The sequence below is a fragment of the Chiloscyllium punctatum genome, chromosome 12 (assembly GCF_047496795.1).
Source record: "Chiloscyllium punctatum isolate Juve2018m chromosome 12, sChiPun1.3, whole genome shotgun sequence".
Taxonomy (NCBI): Eukaryota; Metazoa; Chordata; class Chondrichthyes; order Orectolobiformes; family Hemiscylliidae; genus Chiloscyllium; species Chiloscyllium punctatum.
Genome location: NC_092750.1, coordinates 26,679,988 through 26,700,514, shown reverse-complemented (window position 1 = coordinate 26,700,514; position 20,527 = coordinate 26,679,988). Strand labels below are relative to the sequence as shown.

The window sequence follows — 20,527 nt, the reverse complement described above, 5'->3', positions numbered from 1 at the left end:
ATAGTTTCAGGATAACTGCCTGTGTCACAGATGGAGTATAAATAAATTCAAGGAGTTAAATGTGTGACTGAAAGATTGATGTGCGAGGAATGGGTTTCATGTTTTGTTTTAAAACATGCATTAATTGGACGTGGGTATTGCTGGCTCGACTAGCATTTATTGCCCATCCCTAGTTGCCCTCAAGGTGGTGGTAGTGAGCTGCCTTTTTAACGACTGCAGCCCATGGACTGTGCATAGAGTCACATTGCTGTTAGGGAAGGCATTCCAGGAGTTTGACACAGCAACACTTAAGAAATGACAATTATTTCCATGTGGGGCTTGCAGGGGAACTTGGAGACTTGGTGTTTGCACGTATCTGTTGCCCTTGTTCACCTAGATGGAAGTAGCTGCAAGTTTGCAAGAAACTGTCTAAGGAGACTTGTGAAGTTATACAGTGCACCTTGCAGGTGGCATACAATACTACAGTTGGAGTTTAGAAGAATGAAACAAATAAGTTTCTTAGAGGGCTTGATGGGAAGATGCGGAGACAGTGCTGCTCTTGTGAGACAGTCTAGGACTAGAGGGTATAATTGCAGAATAAGGAATAGCCCTTTTAAGAGAAGGAGAATCGTTATTTCTCTCAGAAGGGACTGAATCTGTGGAATGATTTATTGTAGAGGGCTGGCGAGTCTGGGTCATTAGTACATAGGCAGGAGGCTGGAAGATCAACGCAAACCAGGCAGCATCAGGAGGTGGAGAAGTCGACATTTCAGGTGTAACCCTTCTTCAGGACTGGGGTTGGTAGGTAACCTGAAGAAGGGTTACACCCGAAATGTCGACTCCTGATTGAAGTTTAGAAGAATATGACATGACTTTAATGAAACATTAAAGATTCTGACCAATTTTTGACCTTTTAGAAAGAGTTAAGGACTGCTGGAGTCGGGTGGGAAATTGAAAGTTGGATGAGGTGCTGTTGGACATCAAGGTGATCCACAATGAAAACATTTGCAGCAAGTGTTTGCAGATCAAGGGACTTCAGACATGCTGCCTGGTTTGCGTTGATCTTCCAGCCTTCTGCCTGTCTACTTTGGATTCCAGCACCTGCAGTGTTTTTCTTTCTAACCGAGTCTGGGTCATTGAGCATATTTACAGTCGAGAGACAGATTTCTAACCAGTAAGGGAATCAAGGGTTGTGGGGAAAAGGTAGCAAAGTGGAGTTAAAGGCTACCAGATCAGCCAAAATGAGCCAAATGGTCAATTGCTGTTCCTATGTCTGAGGGAGTTCAGGTTACAATCAGGTCAGCCATGATCTTTGTGAATAGGAGAGTAGGATCAAGAATCCAAATGGCCTACTTCACATGATTTACTGCAGACTTTCTAACATGTCTGAGTAGTTTATATGAGGATTCCTGATTCATATCCAAGCCTGGATAAGAGATGCTAATTTACCTCTTTGGATCCATACATTCACTAAGATTAACCATCCTCGGACCCAGGCTTCCTTTCTGATTTTTCTCCCAACCAACACATTTCGGACAATCTGTAAATTCATTGTAAGTAGGTTAGGGTTGCCCAACTTTGAAACTTCGAAATTAAAAAACACAATGGTGAAAATTTACAAGAAATCATTTAAAGAAAGAAATAAACTTAACATTTTGAGGAATCATTGCTTAAATTGCTAAGAAGTGGCCCCATCTGAGCCCCAAACTCAGTCTTTCAGATGATCAATCTGTTCATTTTCTGTTTTTTACTTCAGCATTCCACTATTTTTTCTTTATAAACAGGTTTGGCTTTTCTCCTGACAGCATTACAGTTTTTTAAAACTGATCTTGGCAGGGTGGCACGGTGGCTCAGTGGTTAGCACTGCTGCCTCACAGCACTAGGAACCCAGGTTCAATTCCTGCCTTGGGCAACTGCCTGTGGGGAGTTTGCACATTCTCCCAGTGTCTGTGTGGATTTCCTCCGGGTGCTCCGGTTTCCTCCTACAGTCACAAAGATGTGCAGGTTAGGTGAACTGGCCATGTTAAATTGCCCGTAGGTTAAGTGCATTAGTCAGAGAGAAATGTAGGGGAATGGGTCTGCATGGGTTGCTCTTCGGAGGGTCGGTGTGGACGGGTTGGGCTGAAGGGCCTGTTTCCACACTGTAGGGAATCTAATCTAAAACAATGTCTAAATGTTTAACAGTTTCCAAATTTATAAAGGTGTATAACTGCTGAATTTCATTCTAGTATAACTCTTGTGGCTGAAACACTAGGAAGTGCTTTAATGCACTAAGCATCCTTAGTTACACAACATTCTTACCTTTCAATCTTCCCAATACATGGCAAAGGTTCCAGAAGTATGTATTTTCACCTATTCTGAGCTCAGTGATTTTATCATTGAGTATTATACCCACAATTGCCTTGTTGTGTTAATCAGCTTGTCTATGAATTTGACTATTAGCCCCAGTCACTCTGCACACTGGGACGCGATGGCATTTTTTTTGTTTCCATAAAATGAACATGATCGATAAGCCATGTAATATTCAGGAATATCGATGCAACAATTTAAGGGTGTCCTGAATTTGCTATCCATTTGTATTTCCAATAAGTGTGCAGCTATTAAGTCACAGGCGATTCAACTATTTTATCACGCGGCAGAGAGAAAGGAGTGATCAGTAACACAATGTCACCACCTACTTCCATGAATAGTGTATCAAGAAATCTTTAATGGTACTGAGAACACAGCAGAAACTTTTAACACTCTTTTCACTTCATTGGCCGGGAGTTTGTAGCCAGATGTGAATCAAGGGCACTCAATGATGACCTTGAAGAAAGCAATCTTCTAGAGGATGGTTTTCCCTTCTCCCAATACTGATTCCAATCTGGCACCCAGTCAAAAGTATGTCTTTGTATGCAGCAGCAATGATCTCAATGGGCTGGTAGACAACCAATCGTCTTGCAGTCGTCATATTCAACAAACCAAGATGTTAAAAGCAGTTCCTATCCTTCACTTTTAGTTTAAAATCTCTGATAATCTACTAAGAATCATTTATTTAACTAAAGTAATCTTCGCAAAATAAGATCTCTCTTAAATGGGCCAGTGAGTTTGTTTAGTAATAATTCTGAAGCACTTAAAAATCCACTTACATTTGTTCTACCAGGTTTAACATTTCAAGGTATATCAAAAGGTGGGACCTAAACAGAGTGGAAGTAGGAGCTCTCTTTGATTCATGACTTCTCTTTCAACCCTGTTCATAGTGAATTTTGATACCACTATCGCAATAATACTCCAATAACCATATACGCTTATGAACTCATTCAACTCTTCTCAGCAGTCCTGATCTTTAATTACCTGTGACTGACGCTGTCTGTGGAAGTTTTACTTCAAAGATGATGCTGTGCTGGGTGTCCCTGACTCCTTGCATAGTTCGGTCTCTGAAACAGAGAACTTCAAGTGTGTCCAGAAAGCTGCCCCTGTCATCCCAAAGAAATGTAATTACTGAATTATTCCCGAAAAGAAATAAGATTTTCATTTACATACTATATTTCATGACCTCACAATGTCCAAAGTACTTTACAGACAAGATATAGTAAATGTTGTAGTGCAAGAATCACAGCAGTCAACTCACACCACTCAAACAACAATATGATAATGAGCAGACGATGGTTTGGTTGAATTTTAAATGTTGGTACAGAGGCTGGGGAAAGCTTCTTTGTGCGCCGTCATAATAACACCATGTGATCTTTTACACTTACCTGTAAATACAGATGAAACTGTAGCTTATCGTCACACCTGAAAAATGGCACTGTCCAACAGTACAGCTCTCCCTCAAAACTTCATTAAAGCGGCAGCTATATTGTATGTTTTAAGGTTGATGATGGGACTTGAAGCCTCAGCATTCATACAGAGACACCAAAGTGCTGTCACTGAGCTGCGGCTAACACTCAACATTCGAAAGTAATGAGAAAGGCCCAACGTTAACACCTTTTGGAACTTAAGGTGTCAAGATTAGTGACAAGTTAACTGAAAGTAATGACCGTAGAGTGTGCAGGGTTGTCACAATTATCAGAATTTTTTTAAAATGCAAGATGTTTTATATTAGTGCATCAGTAACATCAGAAAAGAATCTTGCATCTAAAATCATAAAAAAGAAATAATAGTTCTTTATTATGAGGGAAGCAAGTTATTTTCAAACAGCAATTAGGCATTTTTTTATTATCAACACTGCTAATAAAACCCTTACGACTGTGAAAAGTAATGAGGCAGCAAGCAAAGCTCTCTCTCTGGATTTGAGGCGGCAGCAGCAAATTAGCAAGTAAAATTAAATGCTAGATTCTGAACCAAACAGAAAATGTTGCAGAAATTCAGCAGGTCTGGAAGTATCTGATGAAAGAGAAACCGCGTTAACATTTCAAACCCAGTAAGACTCTTCTTCTAAACTCTGTTCTGAATCCCAGTTCTGAAGAGTCGTCATACTGGTGAAACAATAATGCTGTTATTCTCTCTCCAGAGAGCTAGATTAGCAATGGACACAATATAAGGAAGCAATGCAGAGTGGGGAGGGGAAAGATGGCAGGGAGAACTACTCACTGATTGTCACAAAATAAACTAAATGATGTATTTTTCACAGACATGATGAGTAAAATTTGACAATTGCTACAGAACAATTCATACCAGCTAAGCCATATGAATTAGCTTGACAATATTATCCATTTCACATCAAATTAACAATTGCCTTTTATTTTGTATATTACCTTCTAAATGTTGGTTTGTTTTCCTTTAATTAACAACACTTTTCCTGAAAAAAATCCTTTCCAAAACACACATTAGAAAAGGACAATATAAATGATAAAATAATTACTGTACCAGTTGTAGGCTACAAGCATCAGGAAGTTTCTCAAAGGCCATCCGGGATACTGGATTAATGTACAAGGATCATAGACACCAATTGTAACCTACAGAAAAAAAACATTTAACAGGAAGTAGCTGCCAAAGCATTCATAAGAAATAAAAATGGTAACAGTAACAGTTTAAAGTAGTTTGTTACAAGTTGGTACTTTAAAATTCAAAATGTTCCCATGGATACTGAGGAAATCATCTTTATTAGTCTTCATAATAATGCCACAGCATCTTTTACATTAACCTGTAAAACTCGTTTATTGTCGCAGCTGAAAAATAGCACTGTCCGACAATGCAACTCTCCCTCAAAATTTCACTAAAGCGGCAGCTATATTTTATGTTTTAAGTCTTGATGATGGGACTTGAAGCCACAGCATTCATACCTAGAGACCAAAGTGCTGTCACTGAACTGCGGCTAACATTCAACATTCAAAAATAATGAGAAAGGCCCATCATTATCCCCTTTTGGAACGTAAGGTGTCAAGATGAGTGACAAGTTAACTGAAAGTAACAACCGTGTAAGAGTGCAGGGCATTCACAATTTTCAGAATTAAAAAAATACATGCTGCTATTACGTTTATAAGATAATTGGATATTTTATTAAATTCAAATTATTTTTTTAAATTGCTAAATAATGTACTCTTGGCAGCCCACAAGCCTACCCTGAATTCAGTATTTTTTAAGCTGATTGTGCTCACTTTAAACACTTGCAAATCTGAAATCTTTGGTAAAAAGTTAAATAGTTTAGCACATGCATATGTTATACAAATAGAGGGTGATTTTCATATTTGCCAATGTACAATCAGTGAACTTTGTTTGGAGGAGCAAGACGGTGGTGGTCACTCTCCTTTGCAAAGTGTTGAGTACTGGCTGAGAATTTGAATGGAACAATAAGTACAAGAACTTCCTGAACTGCACAACTTAAGGAATAACTATTCAATGATATATTGCTATATGTACAAGGTTAAAAATCACACAACACCAGGTTATAGTCCAACAGGTTTAATTGGAAGCACACTAGTTTTCAGAGCGCCACTCCTTCATCAGGAGATAGTGGAGGACTCAATCCTTACACACAGAATTTATAGCAAAAATTTACAGTGTGATGTAACTGAAATTATACATTGAAAAATTGATTGTCTGTTAAAATACAGTGATGGTCTCACTTCTTTCATGTATAAATCACAAAACCTTTTTTATAAAAAAGTTGCATTCTCGGGTTAGCTGTTAACAATGGTGATAGCTAGACAATATGTTGAAGGTGCTGGCCCCCTGTGTTCTCTGTCTATGCCATGATGTTTAGATTGATTTTAATCTGAAAAGTGAGATAACGGGGTTTTACATAAATTCATGCAGTTTTTGAGCTCAGAGTTCCACATGAATGCATGCAGTTTTTGAGCAAAGTACAATGTAACCCTGAAAGTACAAATTCACCCCACAAAATATCTGCGTGCATGTGGGTCTTTGTCTGTGTGTATGTGTGTGTGTGTGTGTTTGTCTGTCTGTCTGGGTTGGGAGTGTGAGAAAGTGTGTGTATGTGTAGTGAGTGCAGAGTGTCTTAAGTCTGTGAGGGGGTGCATGTGAGAGTGTGGGAGTGTGTGTCTCTGTAAGGGTGTGTGTGGGTGTCTGTATACACACATACACATGGACACACATACATGCACACTGACACCAACACTGTTGGAATATAACCTGATGTTGTGTGATTTTTAACTTTGTACACCCCAGTCCAACACTGGCATCTCCAAATCATTGCTACATGTATGCAGTGTTATTTACAGTAGAACAAGTTGAACTTGCTCAGACAGGCACCTCTATGACAGATCAAGTGATTGCATCACTGCAGAGGGTATCTACTTGACAGATGAATGATTTCAGCAAGAAAAGGTTGAATGCCATTTACAAAGTCACACAGAGTCACACCCAGTACGAACAAGCTGCTCAGAAAACTCAAAACCATCTTCAGTCACCCAATCATTTCTCCACTATACATCTAATCCTTGGATGTAAATTTGTACCTTGGTCTGACCTTTGAAAAATTCATTCCAGTTTCTCAAAGAGGCCAACGAAACAGAATCTTCCTTGTACTTGACCAGAAAATAGGGAACTGCTGTAACTTCCTCCTTTTGACAAAGTTCATTATAAGCATCTTGCAATGCCTGGATCTGTTCAGATAACAGCATAAAAGAAATCAGCAAACCAATACATGCAGTTTTACTTCAGACTTTACATTGATAGAATTTGGAAGACAGCACCACAGGGGCCCCTCTGGCCAGGGTAATGGAGTACTGTCATCAGCTGCTTTATCAATGGCCTTCCTTCCTTTCAAACAGCTGAAAATGGGATGGCTCGATAAATACTACAGAATGTTCAGGTACATTTACAGTTAAATGTATTTCTATGCTTTCATACAGTGGAAACTGGTTAGTGTCAGGCTTTAGCTGGTAAATGGAAAACAGCTCACAGAATTAGAGAACGATTACAGCACAGGAGGAAGCCAGTCACCAAGTCATGTCTGTACCAAATCTGTGCAACTCAGCTGATCTTAATTTCTGCCCTTTTCCTGTAGCTCCGCAAATTTCCTCTCTTCAGGTACACATGCAGTTTCAATTCGGACAAGACAGATGTGAGGCAATGACCGCGTCCAACAAGAGATAATCTAATCCCCTCTCCATGAAATTCAACAACATTACCATCATTGAATCCCACACTATCAAAACCCGGGACATCACCAATGACCAGAAATAAAACTGGCCTAGCCATGTAGCAATTGTGGCTACAACAACAGGTAAAAGGTTGAGAATTCCTACCAGGAATAATTTATCTCCTGACCTACAAAGCCCGCTGAGGACCTACAATGCATGAGTCAGGAATTAGGGTGTCACAGAATGCTGTCCCCTGTGGCTGAATGAGTGCAGTTCCAACAAAACACAAGGAACTCAACACCATCCAGAAAAAAGCAATTGCCGCTCCACTGACCACTTCAAACATTCACTCTCTCTACCATCAGTGCAATAGCAGAAGAGTGGAGATCTACAAGATGTGCTGCAGCAAATACCTACCACCGAGAAGAACATAGCGGATGCATTACAATATTTAAACTCTCCTGCAAAGCACGCACTTTAATGTGGAAATACATTACCATTTCTTCATTAATGCTGGATTAAAATATGGGGGTACTAATCCTCAGATGGGCTAAAACAATTTGAGAAGATTGCTCACTAGCAACTCCTTGAGGATAAGGAAGGACAACAAATGCTGACCTTGCCTGTGACACCCATCACATGAATAAAAATTCAAACTGAATTTTTACCTCGGGGAGCAACTGAAGATTCAAGCCCAATTTTAAGCCATTACATTAGCACTAGTAGTAAAATGTCGTACCGGAAAAACACAGCAGGCCAGGCAGCATCCGAGGAGCAGGGGGATTGACATTTTGGGCATAAGCCCTTCTTCAGGAAGAAGAGGGGCTTATGCCCGAAACGTCGATTCTCCTGCTCCTTGGATGCTGCTTGGCCTGCTGTGTTTTTCCAGCATGACATTTTTCAACTCTGGTACTCCAGCATCTGCAGTCCTCACTTTCTCCCGCTAGTAGTAAAAACCCACTTCCAAGCATAATTCCACAAATGGGAGGATAGACAGCAGGGATCTTGCTCACTTGATAGTTCACAATGTACATCCAGTAATTAGCCAAACAACACAAACCGTACAGGTCTGTGTGTTCAGTTTCAAATCCATGCCAGCTGAGCTTATTAAAATCTAGATGTTAGACCTGGAGATATGAGACAGGACAAAGTTCTCACTTTGAGCACTATTCAATTACCTCACAAAAGCTGCAAGTTTCAGATGCTGAGAAGAAAGTATTGAACCCCTGACCTTTTTTCTCTAACCCATCAATCCTGCCAAGGTTCCATCCACCTTCCAGTAGATCCTCCAGCCTCTGCACCCCTCTTGGAGCCCTCCCCTTCATGCACAGTCACTCCCATCCCTTCCCCAATTTCTGCATTACTCTCCACCTGGTTCATCACCTTCCTCGTTCCTTCCCACTTGCTTGCCTCTCATGTTCCCCTTTCCCCCGACCCCTAAGCTTCACTTTCACCACCCACAATCTCAGTCTCTTAGCTTCCCTACCTGCAGTCTCCCCACTCTCCACCAGCTCCTTTCTCAATGCCCTTGTTTTCCCTTAGTTCGGCGTTTACCTACTAAATACTTCTGTTTTCTGTCTCCTGTATTTGAGTTCCTCCTGTCTCTACACCTTTCCCTATTTCTTCACCTTTACCTACTTGCCAGCAGGTGCTGTTAAGTCATTACATCACATTCAGAAATACACATTTTAAAAAATTCACTCATGGCATGTAGATCTCGCCAGCTGGACAACACTTATTGCTCATCCCTGGTTATCCTTGATAGGATGGGGATGAGCTGCCTTCTTGAATCACTGCAGTCCATGTGCTTAGGTTGACCCACAATGTCATTAGGGAGGGAATTGCAGGATTTGACCCAGCAATAGTGAAGAAACGGTGATATGTTCCCAAGTCAGGATGGTGAGTCTTGGAGGGGAACCTTCAAATGATAGCATTCCCATGTATCTGCTGCCTTTATCTTTCTAGATGACAGCAGTTATGGGTTTGGAACGTACTGTCTAAGGAGTATCCTTTAAGTGGTACACACTGCTCTTAGGAAGTATTGGTGATGTAGGAAGTGGATGTTTGCAGATGTGGTGCCAATCAAACAGGTTGCTTTGTTCTGGATGGTGTCAAGTTCCTTCAATGTTCTTGGAGCTGCACAGATCGAGACAAGTGGGGAGTATTCCATCAAGCTCCTCACTTGTGCCTAACAGATGATTGCATAGGCTTTCAGGAGTCAGGAGGCAAATTATTCACTGTAGTATTCCTAGCCTTTGAGCTGGTCTTGTAGCTAAAGTAACTTTAGAGCTAGAATTTCTGGTCAATGGTAACCTCCAGGATGCTGATCATGTGGGATTTAGTAGTAGTTATGCCGCTGAATTTCAACGGGTGATGGTTAGACTCTCTCTTGTTGGAAATGGTCATTTGTGACTCACATGTTACTTATCACTTTTCGGCTCTTGCCTGGATATTTTCTAGACCTTGCTGGCTTTGGATGTGGACTGCTTCAGCATTTGAGTCATTCTGCAATACTCTGACCTTCTGGTGGACGGAAGGTCATTGATAAAGCAGCTGAAGATTGTTTGACCTCGGACAATACTCTGAGGAACACCTACAGTGATGTTCTGAAGCTGAGATGATTGATCTCCAACAACCAGAATCATCATCTTATTTGCCAGTGATGAGTCCAACTAACAGAGAGCTTTCCCAGTGATTTCTGTTTTGCTAGGGCTTCTTGAAGACACACTCAAATCAAATGCAACCTTGATGTCAAAAGCAGTAACTCTCACCTCACCTCTGGATTTCAGCTCTTTCACCCATATTTGAACCAAGATTTTAATGAGGTCAGGAGCTGAGCGGCCTTGGCAGAAGCCAAATTGGGTGTCACTGAGCAGGTTGTTGCTGATCTAGTGCTGCTGATAGCACTGTTGACGACACTTTCAATTACTTTACTGATGATCAACAGTAGACTGATGGAGTGGTAACTGGCCAGTTTGGATTTGTACTGCTTTCTGTACAGGGCATACGTTGGCAATTTTCTACACTGTCAGGTTAGTATCAATATTGCAGTTTTACTGATAGAGCTTGGCTAGGGGAGTGGCAAGTTCTGAAGCACAGGTATTCAGTACTTTTGCTGGAAAGTTGTCAGGGCCCATACCCTTTGCAGTATCCAACCATTTCTTGATGTCACATGTAGTGAATCAAATGGCTGAAGATTAGCACCAGCAATGCTAAAGTATCTCTGAAGGAGGCTAAATACAGATGTTAAGGTGAAAATATTCACCAGCAATGATATAAAAGCATTAGCTGAGTGGGGAAGAGAAGAAAGCTGATAAGAATCTTTCAGTAAAAGCCTGTCAATATAAGTAGCTATTTTTATCTATCAAATATTTATAGCACAGCAAAGCGATTTCGTAAACTAGTCACCTCTCAGGTTCACCAATTTCAAAGAGTGAAAGCAAGAAGTCATTTCATAAAATAATAAAATTATATCAACTTTATTCAAGACTTTTGAGTAATATTTTCAAAATGTATAACGTACCCACAGGTAAGGCTGAATTTTATTAAAATGAATTAAGACAAACTCAAAATATGTTGCCAGTGTCTGACTTTGAGGCAGAAGCATTATTAAAATTTGAAAAGTGTTTGATGAAGAAGGAAAAGATTCACATTGTGGCTTCCCTTCTTAAATACCTGACAGGTGGAGAACTTTTCCGCCAAGCTGGCTGGTTGCTGCGATATGGTTATCCCCTCAGTGAAGCACAATGCTGGAAATGCAAACCAGTAGTAGAAATGATACTTTTTTAAATCCTGTAAAAGACAGTTTCAATGAAACAAATGCGTCAAGATTAATAGTATTAAAAATTAACAGCAGTTTTAAACATGTAAAGTATTTCTCAATCTCACACAAACATCTAATCAACATGAACCGAGCCGGGTACTTTGTTTATGGTGTGAGGAAGCAAAATGAAAGAGGTGAACTCATCAATTATGTGATGAGTGTGAAAAGAGCAATACCCTGCCTCACCATTTTCATATATGCATTCCCAGAAAAATTACTAGAATTGTCTTGCTTCCATAACAGAGGGTGTTAAAAATCAACTTTGAGTTTCAGAATGAATTTCTGTCATAACATGGGCAGAGATCAGCTAACTGCACACACTTCCAGATGATCCTCAGACCTTCCTAGTTTACATGGCTGAGAGACTCATGTCTACAACTTCCATTCCCCTCAAAAGAAATCAAAATTATGCTTCCAAAGCATAAGTTAACCATTGCGTAACCAGTGGTCATGTTTTCCTCGGATAGAAATGGATGAACAGAGATGAATATGATAGCCAATGGTATTTTCTCTGAGAGACTAGGTGGGTCTTGTTTATAATTAAGCTAAAGTCAGTGCAGATGCCCTCTCAGTTGCAACTAATGGCTTGACAGGAAATTGGGAAGGGTGGTAAAGGGAAAATTTTACAAGCATGTCAAAAGCTTAGCCAAAGTGTTGAATGTTTTGACTATGAGCTCTCTTATTTACAAAAGCTTTCAATATCGCAACAGGAGTGTGGTTTCCTAGTTTAAATTGTTATTTTGCAAGAAGTCATTATTCATCTATTTGTTTAGGACTAACTGAAAACATTAAGTTTTAGTTATTATATTTTAATAGAAAATTTTCAAGGTAATTAACCATTGAGGCAAAGTAGAAGCTTCACAGTTGGCAATTTACTCTGCATCATAAAATGCTCAATCTATTTAAATGACTATCGTTAAATCTTTGTCCCTTGTTAATCTGTTTTACAAGTACATATCATTCCCATCTAAATTTAAATAATTCAGAAGCTACTACCATCTCAACCACATGCAAGATAAAAATAATTCCAAAAATGTTGGCAAGAAGTATTCAAATAATAATAGTCCTGGGATTAAAATACTTAAATTATGTTCCGTTTCAAATCTGAGCTCTGAAAATAGAAAACTTTTTGAGGGAGAATTCAAAGGTAGCAGACTGGGGGGAGCTCAGGAGATTGAGAGCAAACTGAGTACTGCATTTGTAGAAGTCTTAAAAATAAATATAGGAAATGTCAAATTGAATAAAGTGAAGTACAGGAAAGAAGCAAAACTTAAGTCCAACTGAGCAAAGGTGGACTTTCTGGAAGAACCCAACTGAAAAAAACTTCAAAGGAAGTAAGGCCTGTTTACATTTCAGTTTAAATAGTTCTTCAACAAATTCTATATCTCTCATCTGTTAAGAAACGTTAATTGCTGATGAATAACATGGTTGGTGGAAAAATCACAAAGAATGTTGTTTAGTTCTGGTTTCAAATATGCTTTGGACAATTTGACAGCTTGTTTTCATGGAAGTTGATCATCTGCAATGCTAGTTTTCCCAACTGTTTATTAAAAGTTAGATAATTAAACAAATCAGCAGTTAACTATGTACTTCATGATTATTTGAGTTATTTCAAAATTTGACAAAAAACTATGGTGCTATTGACAGAAAGGTGAGATTTTAACTCACTTTTAACTATTTGCAGAGATGAAATAAGGTCAATGTGTGCAACATCAAATAAGTTTGATTATTGTAACTGTATAGATACGTAGATAGACTAAGGAGATGTTCTTGCTTTCATCTTGATCACAGGTCTCAGTTCTGATTTAGAGGGAGATAATCAAGTCGACTCCAAGATCAGAATACAATTTCAGCTGACACTACAGTGCCATGCTCTGACAGCATTACAAATATGAGAGATTGCCCTTTAGATAAACAAAGAACCTATCTAGTCTACTGGTTCAGGCTAACATTGAAGATCACATACAATGATTTGAAAAACATCAGATATCACCACCAAGATAAATGTGCACCATTCACATGCCAGGTGAAAGTGAGAACTGCTGATGCTGGAGATTAGAGTCAAGAGTGTGGTGCTGGAAAAGCACAGCAGGTTAGGCAGCATCAGAGGAGCAGGAGAATCGATGTTCCGGGCAAAAGCCCCACATCAGCCATTCACATGCCAATTGAGTTCTAGCACCACACCCCTGAGATACAAGGTCATGGGTTCAAACCCAACTCCTAAGACTTGAGCAAACAATCTCGACTTAGATCATCTCAGCACAATACCAAGTATGTATTTAATTTTCAGAAGTGCACTTTGAAATACCATATCGTCTGTCTGTGCACATGGATGTAAGAAACACCCACGCCAGTACTTGAAGAGCAGGATTTCTTTAGGGCTCCAGTGAATATTCTTTTATCAATCCAAAACTCAAATCAGACACATTGGTTAATTGATGTTTATGGGACATTAGCTGGTGTATTTGTCTACCTGACAACAGTGACTACAGGTCAAAAGCAATTAATTGGCTGTGAAACATTTTGTGATTCCTTGGGACCATGAAAGGAATGCATGCTACTTCTGCCTGACAGTGTCTATGTAAACATTCTTTTTACTGCTAAACATAAATGAACTGCTCATATAACACATTGCTAAAGAGATCTTTGATACTGCCCTAAAAATGTAGTTGCATATCAAAATTTTTTTTTTTTTATACGTGAGAGTTGGTCTGATAAGATAAGCAACTGAATAAATGCATCTCTACAAAATTACAACAGTTACGTGTAACATTGTATAAGGAAATTGATCCTGAATTATGAATAATAGGAATTAATTAATCATGTCTTAGAACAGAAAACAGATTTAAAACTTACTTATGGTTTCTGCTAACATATTTTCATAGTCTTCTATGAAATGACAATGTATTATATTGTGTTTTTTTTAAAATAAAAAGATACTTACTGCAAAAGTCAACAAAAGAAACGTGTTCAACAAAGAAGGATCTTCAATTGCTCTGCCAGATTTTATAGCATCCCAAATCTGCAAGAGATAATGTGACATGAAGCAGGACAAACATTGATTGGAGAATAGTTCTCAACCAAAGATGTACTACATGGAGTTCAATTTGATGAATTCTCAGCACACAAACACATGGCTGATAAGCTAAATAGACCATTTCAAGATTACATGATTTAAATTATAGGTGAAAATATTTCACAGTGTCCAGTTTCAAATATATGCATAGAGAAGGAAAGGGCGAAGCATAATTTCACTCCCGCTGCTCTTTTACATACTGTGCCTAGTAACTAGGAGTCAAAAAGTCATAGTCATAGAGATGTACAGCACGGAAACAGATATGGTGCTGGAAAAGCACAGCAGTTCAGGCAGCATCCAAGGAGCAGGAAAGTTGATGCTTTGGGCATAAGCTCTTCATCATAAGGAACTCATGATGAAGGGCTTATACCCAAAATGTCGATTTCCCTGCTCCTCAGATGCTCCATGACCTGCTGTGCTTTTCCAGCACCACACATTTTGACTCTGATTCTAAAACGTCTGCAGTCCTCACTTTCTCAGAGTAACTAGCTTGGTTTATCTTTGGTACTCTGTAGTAGTTTACACTGCTACTATAAGAGAATCACTTAAAACAAAAACATTAATTCTGATCATATTAAATTCATGTTGGAGTTACAGCACTGATTTGTGGTCTCTCGTAAATGTACAAGTAACCAAAGTTTGTGAAAAGGGCAATTGAGTTAACATAGTTTCTAAATATTTAATTATCAATGCAAATTTGGCAAATCTGAATTCACAACAGGCTATCAATTCACAATCTGGTATCACACAAGACATCATCTGCTCTCGCTACATTCTAAGTATGGGTAAACAATCACAACCATAATTTTTGTCATTCAGGGCAGATGCTCACCTCTTGTTTTTGTAGAACAGCTTATCCAAACCATGTAAGGTAAATGGCAGGATGACTTGACAGGGTAGATACAGAGGGGCTGTTTCCTCTTGTCGGAGAGTCTCAGATCAGAGGGAATAACCTCAGAATCACGGGTTGCACATTTAAGGCAGAGATGAGAAACAATTCCTTCTCACAGAGGGGAGTAAATCAGTGGCCCACATTAGGCGAGGTCTGTCTTCACTAAAGTAGCCTAATGGCACTTGTAGTCAAGGCTCACAAACAGCACGGTGACAAGTAAATAAATTAAATTTCTAAAAATCTGACCAACACCCCTTACATTTATACATCTTAAAAACACAAACACCTGACCAATGAAGAAAGAATGTTCTCTTTTGAAACTCACCTCCTTTCCTACTTGCTCCAGCAAAGCCTTTTTATCAGTGGATTTAAATGACTGGAAGGTGTTGGTATTATACAGAGTGCCGAAAGCAGGGCAACACCGAGGTGGGGTCACAGCGTTCCTAGTGAACATGCAAAATTATTTTCTTCCACCAGTAAGAAGAATATTGATAGCACTTCACTTGCTCCAGATGCATGATATTTAGCCTGAATTCAACTATACTTCTGAAGGTCCTTTAATTATAGACCGAAGAGACTCATTAGGTCATTGAACAATGTTGATTATCTTAATGACTGACAATAAAATGGAGCTTGAAAGAGTTTCCTGGTAGACAATGTTTTGCTGCAAGTGATAATTGACAAATGGGCTTTTGCCTGAAACGTCAATTTCCCTGCTCCTCGGATGCTACCTGACCGGCTGTGCTTTTCCAGCACTACTCTAATGTAGAAAATGATATTATTGCTACAAGTACATTTCAACTAATGCACTGATTTGACAGTGTTTACTCATGAAATACACAAAGTTCAATGCAGACTTGACAGGGTAGATACAGAGGGGCTGTTTCCCCTTGTAGGAGAGTCTCAGACCAGAGGGAATAACCTCAGAATCACGGGTTGCACATTTAAGGCAGAGATGAGAAACAATTCCTTCTAACCGAGGGGAGTAAATCAGTGGCCCACATTAGGCATAGAGGTGAGGTCTGTCTTCATTAAAATAGCCTAATGGCACTTGTAGTCAAGGCTCACAAACAGCACGGTGACAAACGACTGTTGGAGGGCGTCTAAAAATATATCTAGCAGCTTTATAAAAAAGAGAAGTTTGTGGCTTCTGCCATAAATAAAGTGGCTAGGATCTCAGTTGCAGTTCTTTCAATGTGTCCAAATTGATTCTAAAGTCATGGTGATACAGTAGACGAACAGCTCCATCCTGCTTTGTATTTCATTGAAATGGCAGCAGGTTCAAAATCAGAACAAAACCCTCACAATCAGCAGAACCGTATTAACAACTGAACTGAGAACTATAAAAAAGACTGGTTTCATGTGAAAATTAAGTTCCTGAACTAACAAACAATTGGTCGAGGATTTATTTAGAGCCAAGTCGTGGCACAGAAAATAATGCTTTCCCTGCTGAATCCTCAAAGCACTAAAAGGCATCCAACCAACAGACCACAAAATATTGAAGTTTGCTATTTTAACATTAAATTCTGCTAACAGCAAGCTTCTGGAACAAAGGTTTGGCATCTGAAGTTTCCACCATAGTCCTATTAATCAGATCTTAATTTAAAAATTTGATTTAAATTGCAATGATATTAATTGTATGGAAATAGATTTATACCAATTTGATGTTTTCAATCCATTTCTAGTGGAAAGATTGGTTTTCTATTTTGCTGCTTTCACGTGTTTCTACTGCAGGATGACATAAACAAGGAGCAACGGCATATGCAGACTTTTTTCTTCCAAATTCATACACACAGTCTTCAGCAATGACATTCATCCTAGCAATTATAAAAATTAATGACCAGGCAACCAGGTTATCCTATCCAAGTCTAGACTCCAAAATGTGCAGTTATTAATTGCAGTGGGAGTTGTGGTAACAGTAACATATAAAATCCCCACCAGTTTGGATTGCTAACTCTCATGGGAAGAGTAGACAGTCACTGACACTACAGACCTGCTGTCTATGTTACTTTCATCGAAAGAAGCCACCCTGCAGCATAATGGGGCTACTGATGTATAATCAACATGGAAAAGTGCGTCCATTTTCAACATTAATTTAAACCTATACTGAACATAAATATAGAAAACTTCACAGATAACACATGACTTTCAGTGCACAATAAAAATGTTTTAACCATCACATGCATAATCCCTTTGACACCTTGATCACTCCAGTTATTTGTGTATTTCAGTTCAGAACTCCCTAAAATATAAAATGTAACAATAAAGTCTATCCTTAAACCTCAAGCTCGAACAATCAAAACTCAATGTTATGAAGTGGCCAGAAACTCTTTGATTAACAAATAACGAATACGGTTAGTTTGAATGAAGTTTAAAAAGGGCTGGTGACTGGGCAGAGCTGGGCTCTCGATCTAAAATTTCAGCAAAGTTTTAGCATAGAAATCTCGGTGTAGGGATGTCTGCAGTTAACAAATATTTAGATCTACCTATTTTAAATAAAGATTTTAAAAAAAAATGATATTTCAAAACATCAATAATCTATCTGGAAAGATGAAGTTTTTGATTTTATTCAGTGGATACACACGTGACAATCTATTTCCTTTACACATTTACCCATCAATTAACAAATGTCAGTGAGAATACAAGATTTATAGTGATGTGGCAGTACAAACTAAGTTATGCTTATAAAATGAGGAAAGGCTGCTGCATAAATTTATTTGCAACAACATCTTTAAAATTCATGACGTGGAGGAGCTGGTGTTGGACTGGGATGGACAAAGTTAAAAATCAGACAACACCAGATTATAGCCATTCAGGTGTATTTGGAAGCACAGCTACCTGATGAAGGAGCAGAGCTTCGAAAGGTAGTGCTTCCAAATAAGCCTGTTGGACGATCACCTGGTGTTGTCTGATTTTTAACTTTTAAAAAAATGCTCAGGGTTTCACTATCAAGGGCATTCCCATGTAGGTGAAGAACAAGTATTGCTATTTCTCAGATAGCAATAACTTTAGAAACAATTAAACTCACACCTACTCATACACAACTTAAAGCAACTAAGCTGCACCACAGTGAGCAAAGATGAAACAAGGCGCTTTAACACTCCATCGAATGACCCCACAATTACTCACACATCAAATGCACTGAACTCCAAAGTTAGTCGAGTTGGCAGTCCAGCAGGGTCACCTTTCGAATAAAAAAATACATTTTATTTTGCTGCATGTTTTAAAATAAGTTTTATTTTAGTATAAAGCCAGTAATAATGCATGATGAGGAGAGGGGGTGGCCTTTGCAAATTAAACCCAGGACAGTGCTTTTTCCCCTCCCAGATGCTGGTACCGTTATAGTAATAGCCCCTGATGTTCCGGGGGCTCTCGTCCAGTCTGTAATCGTTCAGTTTCCTCTGAGTGAGGTCATGCCAGAAACCGGCGTCCAAAGCGCTGCTGAAAGGAGCAAACTGCAGCAGCAAGCGGCCGGGGCCAGTGCTATCCATCGCTAAACACTTCCGCCTTGACCCAGCGGCCGCCAGGCGCGCGGTTAGTACGTCACGCCGTCCGGCACGGCCTGATGGCATCATCATCATCATCATCATAGCCACACCCCCTTACCTCGCGCCCCGGGGGCGGGTCCAATTGAAGGGTTGAACGTCCATATCAGACTCTTCCAACTCTTCACTGAGACTGGGCAGGGTAACTACAGCAAAACATACAACCCTTTTTGCTGCACTCCGAATGACTCTTGAGTGCAGCAATTGACATTACGCGGAAGAAGGTGGCATGGTGGCTCAGTGGTTAGCACAGCTGCCTCACAGCACCAGGGACCCGGGTTCAATCCCTACATTGGGTGACTGTGTCAAGTTTGCAGAGTATCCCCGTGTCGGTGTCCTGGTTTCCTCCCATGATCCAAAGATGTCCAGGTTAGGTGAATTGGCTATGCTAAATTGCCCGTAGCGTTAGGTGCATTAGTCAGGGGTAAATGTAGGGGAATGGGTCTGTGTGGGGTTACTCTTTGGAGGGTCTATATGGACCTGTTAGGATGGCTCAGTGGTTAGCACTGCTGCCTCTCAGTGCAAGGGTCCCAGGTTCAATTCGAGCCTTGGGTGACTGTCTGTGTGAAGTTTGCACATTCTCTCTGTGTCTGTGTGGGTTTCCTCTGGGTGCTCTGGTTTCCAACCATAATCCAAAGATGTGCAGGTCAGGTGAATGCTAAATTGCCCATAGTGTTAGATGCATTAGCCAGAGGGAAAGGAGTCTGGGTGGGTTACTCTTCAGAGGGTCGATATGGACATGTTGAGCCGAAGGGTCTTTTTTTACACTGTAGGATATCTAGTCCAACAGGTTTATTTGGAAGTGTAAGCTTTCTGAGCGCTGTTCCTTCATCAGGTAGCTAGTGGGGCAGGATCATAGGATACAGAATTTATAGAAAAAGATCAAAGTATCATACTACTGATGCAATACATTGAACAAACGTAGATTGCTGTTAAATCTAACTACTTAGAATGGGGTTGCAGGTTTCAATTCATTAATATGTAAATCCCAGGTCTTCTTTCAAGTCACATTCCCAAGATAACTTAAGGTTTGATCTTTTACTATAAATTCTGTGTTCTATGATCCTGCCCCACTAGCTAGCTGATGAAGGAGCAGTGCTCCAAAAGTTTGTACTTCCAAAACAAACCTGTTGGACTATAACTTGGTGTTGTATGATTTTTAACTTTGTCCACACACCAGTCCAACACTGGCACCTCCATATTACGTGGAAGGGCAGCCATTCTAAACTCACTGGGAGTCATACATATTTACAAACCGCACCTCAACAAAAGGTGCTTTTTATAGGAGTATGTGATAAAACAAAGCTTGTTACTGAGCCACAGAAAGAGGCCCGAGGTCAGACAATAAAAAAATTTTGTAAACAGGACTCTCAGGACTCTGAGCATCTTAAGAAGAAAACAAGTTACAGAGGTGGAGAGCTGGAAGGACAGAATTTCAGAGCTTTAGTCTAGGCCACTGAAAGTATGTCTATCAATGGTGAAGAAGTTATAATTGTGAATGCATAACAGACCAGAATTAGACAAGCACAGTAAAACAGAAGACTGCAGATGTTGGAAAATCTCAAACAAGAAGAGTGCTGGAGAAACTCAGTAGGTCTGGCAGCATGTGAACAGACAGAAACGCACAGTAAAATCCCATGAGTTTTGAGGCTTGTGTGATGTCTCTCAGCTGGTGTATAGTATACT

At 39.7% G+C, this 20,527-nt stretch overlaps 1 protein-coding gene across 2 annotated transcripts in view; it reads right to left on the bottom strand.

Moving 5' to 3' along the window:
- atg7 (ATG7 autophagy related 7 homolog (S. cerevisiae)) overlaps positions 1-18,830 on the bottom strand; it is a 137,501-nt gene extending 118,671 nt beyond the window's left edge. The window contains exons 1-9 of one of the 2 annotated variants that reach the window (XM_072582168.1): positions 18,634-18,830; positions 18,426-18,480; positions 15,622-15,739; positions 14,273-14,350; positions 11,181-11,297; positions 6,879-7,025; positions 4,828-4,916; positions 3,313-3,434; positions 1,429-1,519 (exon numbers count right to left, since the gene is read on the bottom strand). In XM_072582168.1, coding sequence (XP_072438269.1) covers positions 1,429-1,519; positions 3,313-3,434; positions 4,828-4,916; positions 6,879-7,025; positions 11,181-11,297; positions 14,273-14,350; positions 15,622-15,739; positions 18,426-18,480; positions 18,634-18,787 — 971 coding nt within the window. In that variant the 5' untranslated portion in view covers positions 18,788-18,830. Of the gene's footprint in view, positions 1-1,428; positions 1,520-3,312; positions 3,435-4,827; positions 4,917-6,878; positions 7,026-11,180; positions 11,298-14,272; positions 14,351-15,621; positions 15,740-18,425; positions 18,481-18,633 lie in introns of those variants that run through there. The other variant, XM_072582169.1, reaches the window with a different exon arrangement.
- Positions 18,831-20,527: the final 1,697 nt, after the last annotated feature.